This window comes from Eschrichtius robustus, chromosome 13, assembly GCF_028021215.1.
Source record: "Eschrichtius robustus isolate mEscRob2 chromosome 13, mEscRob2.pri, whole genome shotgun sequence".
NCBI lineage: Eukaryota > Metazoa > Chordata > Mammalia > Artiodactyla > Eschrichtiidae > Eschrichtius > Eschrichtius robustus.
The window spans coordinates 19029100-19037392 of NC_090836.1; the positions used below are offsets into that span (position 1 = coordinate 19029100).

The 8293-nt window shown below is 32.8% G+C and overlaps 1 protein-coding gene across 1 annotated transcript in view; it reads left to right on the forward strand.

Moving 5' to 3' along the window:
• Positions 1–5875, forward strand: part of ETNK1 (ethanolamine kinase 1) — a 72876-nt gene extending 67001 nt beyond the window's left edge. The window contains exon 8 of the mRNA XM_068559736.1: positions 208–5875. Within this exon, the coding sequence (XP_068415837.1) occupies positions 208–280 (73 nt within the window). The 3' untranslated portion in view covers positions 281–5875. The remainder of the gene's footprint in view (positions 1–207) is intronic.
• The last annotated feature ends 2418 nt before the right edge of the window (positions 5876–8293 follow it).

Consider the following 8293-nt stretch of genomic DNA (forward strand, 5'->3'; position numbering starts at 1 on the left):
ATAATTGGTCTGCAAGGAAATCTGGTATAATCTGTTAAATGATCTCAGTATTAGAAAAGTGTCCAGTAGGTGGTGCAATAAACTAAAAATATGTCCCTTGAAAATTTAAAAACTTAAAAAAAAATCAGTTTAGAAAGGGTGGGTGGAAATAAACGAAGGATTAAGGTTTTTAGCTCTAATTATGTTGTTACTCTCTTTTCTCAATAGGTATGCAATTGTTCGTTTTAACCAATACTTTAAAATGAAGCCTGAGGTTACTGCATTAAAGGTGCCTGAGTAAAGAAGACATTTAATTATTCTTAAGTAGCTGAACAATGCTTGTGGATATTTCAAGAAATTCCAAAAAGCCAATATATGTTAAAATTATTTTAATTTGGTTATCTTGCTTTACAAATTGTGCTTCTAAACAACCAATTTATTTTTTAAAAAGTCTGAATGATGTCAAGAAATACACCTACTGCTCTCAGTATGTGGTGGGTAAGAAGTTTGTTAAATCAGCAAAAAGGTATAAAGATGTCAGTTTAATCCTTTGATAATTTAATCTATGTTATATGTGAATTATTTATTATAAATTTAACATGAATTCTGTGACTGTTTTCATCTGTTTCATCTGTTTGTTGAGTGTAAGCAACGAAAATTTTCCAGAGAAAATTTTTTTTTAAGTTTTACTTTAATAAGATTAATTTTAGTAAACATTTTAGGTGTTTAGTGTAACCTTTTTATTTTGACACACTGTCAGTTAAATGAATCATTTACTCTTGGAATGCCAGACACTGGTTTAGATAACTTAAGATGTTCATAGAAAAATATCTGTTTAGGAGATTGAAGTACATTCACTGTCTATGCTAGTGGTACATCTTTCTGGAGTATTGGAAAGCATTTTTTTTGGGGGGGGGACATCTTAGAATTAAATTCCCCTCTTGCTATATAGTCTGGCAGTATAAATATTAATATTTACCATATAATCCTGGAATAGATATATGATGATTTTATGTTACCAAAATCTGTATTAAATAATGTTTTCATATACTATATATGGTCATTTAAGTTACAGTTTGTTTTTAAAATTTTACTATATCAAATTGTTTCTAACCAAAATTTTGTTTTACTTATTGAGATGTTGTATATTTTGTTTGTTATTAAATAGTAGCTAGTACAGCAATTGCTAATTTTTGAAACAAAGACAGAATGCTTATCATACTTGGGAACAAGAAAATGTCATTTAGATTAATTCTTTTTTACTTCTTCAGATTCATTCCTTACACTGTGGTTTTAATGTTTTAGCATGGCTCCATGTCTTTAGAATGATAGCAAATGATTACTTGATAAATGTATCAATAGTTTCAGAGAAATAAGTTGAGGTGGTTAAAAGAATTAAATAAGGAACATTTAGAACATGGATCTTGTACACTTAAAATCTGATATAACAATGTGAATTAAGCAAAAATACTCATGGTAGGAGGGCTTCTGTTTGGTTTGATTTCTTTTGATTTTGTTTGTTTGTTTTTGTCTGTTTGAGAGCGAGAGGACGGCAGTTATTATTTGGAAGGAACTTAGATCTTTGGGATAGATAAGCAAGCATCCAGTTTTGAAGACTGCTGTGTAGAGTTGAGCAGTCATGGTTAACTTTGCTTAGAAAATTAGTCTGACAAGCTTTGCACTTTGGTCACATAAGTGCCCATGTACAAAGTTGGCTTAATGGATCTGCATATTCAGAATATGCAACTACAAATTTATCCTCTGAGAAATCTTCTGGGGAGTCTGATGTATTATTCCAAGTGACTTGTATTCTCAGATAAGTGCTTTAAAATACTTGGATTATCTCAAGATGTTTAAAGCTAATAAAGTAAGTAGAAACACTTACAGGCCATTTAAAATGGTAAATTCTAGTTACATGAATAGAATCTTAAAATCTGTTTTGTGTCTATATAACAGTGTTAGACCAAGATTTGTTTTCTACCTCCCCAATGTTACAAATGTTCACTTCTGTTTTTATAAACCATATTACTGTAGGATCAATCGAATTTTACCTAATTAACTAAATGAAAGGAACCAATTAAACAATGAATAGCTTTTTATATAATGTTAGAGTGAATCTGAAAAATTGTTTTTCGTGGAATTTTCATCTGGGGCTGGAACATTTTCTTAGAACAATGAAGAATATGTAGTACTCTTGATTTTTTTGCTTTCTGACTTCTTAAAAGTGCAAATATATCTTGGAGAACTGTGGGAAGAGAGAAGATCATTTTTCTACCTTACTCCATATTCTTCAAACTATTTTGAATAGAGATTCACTGAGCCATTGCTGGTAGATTGTGCATAGCTGCTAGCTGTGATACTCTTGTAAGTGGTTCAGAGAGATTCATATAGAAGTGAATGTAGAGGGGAATAAAGGCTCTCACTTTAGCCCTAGGCAATGAATCTTGGGAACAAAATAAGGTATTTAAGATATTTCCCCCACTTTTAGGCTAGATTTTGGGTATTATGATGTTCCCACTTCCTGTACAGGTTTTTGGGATCATGCTTCAGCCTAATAATAGGGTTCAAAATTTGCTTCCCTTTTAATTGACCATTTAAGGGATTCTAAAGGGAAAACATCCCTCTAAACTTTGTCCTGTGGCTTGCTGAGATGTCTTTTGCCTTTTTATGTTAAGCTAAGGAACTTGAATGCCTTACCTAATAACTCAACTGATAGTAAGCTCATTTTGTAAATATGAAAATGGTTGTTAGAGAAGTGGCATTCATGTATACTCACTGTTAGTCAATAGACCATAGTGGCCTGGATGCTTTAGCAAGCGAAATTCCACAGTTTGTTTTCCCTTTGTTCCTTACATACTTGTATGATCTTACCTGACCAGTAATACTTGATTTTTTTCCCTCCTGACCCCATGCTACCACCACTTTCTGGGAATTAAAGAGATGTGGTAGTAAATCATACTGTTCACATACATGATCATTTGAGATCAATATTGAGCACAAAACTCATCAACTAGGTCTGCCTGGAATGTATATAAAACAGTGTAAATAAAAATTTGTAAATTAGTGTGAGTTGTATGTTGCATATGAGATTGTGTATTGTTTTGCATTCTTTTCCCTTTTGCAGACATTTTTCTGTAAGGTAATGATCCAGCTCTTTGGTTTTAGACTGGAAATAGCCAACAAATCGGGCTGCACAGTGGGGTAACAAGAGGAACTGGAAATAGGGTTTGTCAGTTTTTGTTAATGTCAGTACTTATTTATTTAGCCTCTCAGTGCCTAATATGACTTTTTTTCAATCTTTAGTTGACCACTAGTTTTTGGAGGTTAGATTCCTGCAAGCAGTAAATTAGTACATTGTTAGAATTCCATTATTTGAGTCATGATTCTAAGCTAAAGCAAATTAAAAATATAATTTTATGATTGCAGACTGAAGTGTTATCCTTTTCTGTTTTCAGTGCTGTTAACCTTTTTCTACAAAAAAACCCTGAGTTTTTATATATCTCAGTGTGAATCTTAAGTCCCACATATACAAGGGAGATGATAAGTAATAGCTCCTAGTTCAACTTAAGCATGTCTCAGTTGGCTTCTCTAAGTATAAAGCTGTTCATTATGGGATTGTAAAACACAGAAGAGGTATGTGTTCTTTTAATGACTGCTAATTCCATTTTTGCTGAACTAAAAATATTTAACTTCATAAATATATTTATTATGAAACCTTCCAGATTTAAAGGAAAAATTCCCCCCAAACACTCTCAATTAAAAGTTAAAAACCTCCACTTTTAAAGTTATATAGATATTTCTTTTTTACATTACACAAAGCTTTCTGTACCATTTTTGAATTCCTTCATAATGTAAATGAGAAAACTATCAGTCTGATTTTCTGCTTTAAATTGCTTTTAATAAGCATTTTATACTACATTCCAAAGTGATATAGACTTAAGCTTTTAATATTAGTCAGTCATTCAGTTGATAGACAAAGTTAACAATGCTTTATGCTAGGAGGAGAGTTTTGTTATTGGCAGCAACTTGCACTACTTTACACAAAAGGCAAATGCTAGTAGATTTTTATGCACAAAGGAAAGTGAATTATAAGTATGTGGTAAAGCAGCTTTATCTTTATTTCAAAATTGATTTGCTCTGAATTTTCTTCATTAGATTTTTAGAATGTCTTTGACTGGAAACTTAGTTACATATTAAGGCAATCTGTTTTGTTTTTGTTTCTTTTTTTAACGAAAGACATTAGTTATATGGAACCACCTTTTTTTCTGCTACATACCACTTGTGAGATTACAGTGTTATGTCTTGGGTTTGATGTCTTCAGACAGAAAAGTGTTAACGATTATTTTAAATGAATTTTTCCCCATCTTTGAGGTTTAGTCCGTAAATGTATTGCTATAAAAGAAAATGCTTGAGTTTGCATTACTTGAATACTTGAAAACTGAAATTAATAAGATATATTACACAATGAATTAGACTCTTCTGAACAGTTTTTAACACTAAATTTTTCCTTTCTGGATCATAATTTGAAATGGACAGATTTAAACTATTTGAATAGAAAAAAATAATACAGTGCTTATAGAAAATACCCTTTTGACTTTGAGGCATTCAGAATTCAAGTTTTTAGTAGGTTTCTGTCCTGAAATCTGCTTTCTCTTCTTTCCTATACTTAATGCACTTCCTATGCTACTGATGTTATCAAACAGCAAGTTAAAATAAAATCTGTGTTCATTACGCATCCTATGGCTTTCTAGTTATGAAAAAATGCTCTGTAAAATACTCTTAATCCCTAAATGTAGGCATATTTTTGTCTACACCTTGCCCATTAATGGTATTAATACCATTAATCATTTTAACAAAACACAAGGTGTTTATACAAATTGAAAACATTACATGTTATATTTGAACGAGTTAGTGAAGGGTAAGAAAAAGCTGGCTGATTTGAATTGTTCCATTAGTTAAATTTCAAAAGGAACTTTAGCAGAGAGATTAAGACCTGATGGTATCCGTGTAAACTAGCTCCCGTGAACTGGAAAAGACCCCCCAAAAGCAGTGGAGGAAATGAGAGCGCTTGCGTGGTTGTGCTGTGCTGCTACTTAAATTATGTAGTGACACCCTGTAATTTTTATTGTGCAACAATCTGAAGAAGTTTCCTGTTACTTACATGTACTAAAGTCATTATAAATTGGTAGAATCTGCAAAAAGGAAACTTTTAAACTCTGCTGTATTTAGGAGCCTTTGTATAGCTGGGTGAAGTTTCCATGATTTGAAGTATTTGGATTTTAAAATATACCATTATTTTAAGAAAGAAGACCTGGCATTATTCCATGTTGTTAAATGACAATGTCCTTATCAGTTTCAGAAGAAAAAAACAAAATGAATAATTGTCATTGCATTGGCTGTATGTTGAATTGGGAAATTGTGGCATAAAGGTTAAATTTATGTTTCTCAAATGTGAACCATAGTAGTATAATGCTGCTCTGTAAATACTGTAAGTGCTACAAATAGTCTCAGCACTGAAAATGTATTGATACCTCTCAAATGAATGCAACGTTTGATGTAGGTGTTTTGATATGCCTCAGAAAGTATCTGAGTGTCTGGGAACTTGTTAATCTGTTTGGTAATGAAGATACTTCCTGTTTTTTGTTGCTTCTTTTCATGTTTAAAATTTAATTTTTACATTTTTACTACTGTTAATTTAAGTAAAATTTGTTCTCTGGTTAAAATGGGGTTACCAGTGAAGAAAATTAAAAACAGCCTCATTCATGTAACTGCTTAAATAAAAATGCATTTTTGCTATGTGTTCATAAACTTTTAATGAATCTGTATTTCTGTTTAAATATGTGATGTTTAGGCTTTATTTCTGTTCAATAAGGCCTTTTACAACATTGATTAAATGAAGGAATGTATCTTTTTGAAGAGATTTATATTCTGTAAATAAAAATTGGTTGTAACAATAAAGTTGAGTTCTAACTGCTTGTATCCATAAATCTTGTTACTTCAACTTATTTTTGTGGTTTTCCTATTGTAGAAAAAGCTTTTGAATGTTCGTGTGTAACTATTTGTATATTTGAAGTGAGTCTTTAAATTTCTAATCTCTGGTTTTTTAATACAGTGTTTAAAAGTTTTGAAAAAAGTTTACTTTTGAAAATTTGGTTGAGATGAGAATGTAGAATATTGTATAAATTATGAACAAATTTTGTTTACCTAGTTTAAAAATCCATTATTCTAGCCACTATACTTTGTGTTTTCACTGTGCTTGGGGCTGGAAGCAGGAATAAAGACACTGTTTGGGACTTAGCATCTTACAGTCTAGGCAGGGACTATCCATTCGACTAATGTTTGTTAAACTCAGTTTCTAATTTTCAGGTAGTGTAATAGATGGTGGAGATACAAAGATAAGATATGATTTCTACCTTCAGATAATGTTTATCATGAAGGTCAATTTTCCATAATGAAAGTAGTCAGCAGTGTGTGTGTGTTTGTGTGTTGTTTTAGAATGCCTTCCAATCTGGGTTTGTCTGGTGTTTTCTAATGATTACACTGAGGTTTTGTATCCCAGCCAAAATAATACAGAAGTGATTTGTCCTTGTTAGAGTATCACATCTGAGGAAATCAATGTTGATGTTAATTTTGATCACCTGGTCAAAGTATTGTTCTATGTCGTCACTGTATAGTTGTTTTCCCTGTGGTAACTACTAAGCAGTCTGTGGGGAGATACTTTAAGATTTAAGTATTTTGCTCCTTGTCAAACATCTCCTGTCCTCCTCCCCTGATTTAGCAATACTTGATAATTATCTAAACCAGTCTTTATTGTGATGGCTGCAAAATGGTCACTTCTAGTGCTGCTGCATGCTTCACGTATATATCGGCCTTTTACTGTAAGGAATCTCTTGTCTATCATCTATTTATCTATCTCTGTTTACTGTAAGGAATCATCCTCTTGTGTCTGTTATCTTTCTCTTTCTCTTTCTGATCTACCATCCGTGTGACTGTATTTTAAGTATATACTCATGGGTTTCTGTTTTATTGAATGCATTATAATTTGTTACTACACTTATATATATTGATGTTAAATTGAGATTTGGCTTGGGGGAACCCCATCAAATCTGGTTCATTTGTCCTTTTGATATACCCTGAAATTTTTTGAGCACTTCCTTACCTTCTAGTAAAAACAAGAAATTGCAGACTAATTTTGTACTTCCCTTCCTGACCCCTGGAATCAGGCATTTTCTCTAAGGAGCCTGGTTCCTTTTGGGGGGGTTAGTATTTAGAAATTTAGATCTGAGAACTAGGGATGCTCATTGCTCCTGGGATATCACTGATCTTAGGCCCTTTTAGCTGGCAGAGCAAGGGAACGCGCGTGCGCACGCACGTGTGTGTGTGTGTGTGTGCGCGCACGTGCATGCACACATGCTCATATTCATGTATGTTTTAGAAATTGAGTCCATACTGACACCTCCAATTTCTGATTCAGCTTTCCAGAGTTCTTCCTTGCCTCTACCATTTCATATTTGTTTTTCTTATTTCCTTACTCTGATAATATAGATATGTATTTTTGTCAAGACTACCATAGAAATAGGCCCTTTTCAGTGTATCATATGAGGTGTAAGATGTTAATACATATGTTACTAGTGGTTTTAACCTTAGTTACTTAATTGAAGTGTCTGCCAGGTTTCTCTCCCCACGTTTTAATTGGTAATTAGCTTGTGGAAGAGGATACTTGGAAGTTCTGCGGTTTCTTTGCTATTAAGTTTAGCATCCATTGGCAGTTTTTTCCTGCAACAATATTGTGATGTTTGCATGATGTTGATTTTCTATTTCTCTCTTTCCTTCTACATTCATAAATTGGAATTTTACTGTAAGGAAGAGCTGTACCTTTATTATTTACCTTTATTTATTTACCCAACCAGTAAGGACACAAGGATATTCTGTGGGCTATAATTCTATTACAGTCATTCTGTCGCTCAGTTTGTTCCAGCTTGGTGATTGAGAGCTCCTTCAGGTTGGCTGCTGTATTCTTTCAACATTGCCCACCTCATTTTTAGAGCACTTCCTTTTCTGGCAACATAAGGTGTTCCAGGCTAGGTTTGTACTTTCCCTGCACCAACCCTCAATTCAGCTATTTCTTCACGGATCCCTGACATTTTTTTTTTTTTTTTAAGAGAATATTTAGAAATTAAGGCCTGGGTGCCTTAATTGTTCATTGTTGAGAGTTACTGCTTCTAAATTCCATCAGTTGACAGGATTAGGAAATACTAGAAAAGTCAGAAGAATGCTTCAATGCACTCCCATATATCCTCTTCCAGGTTCCCCC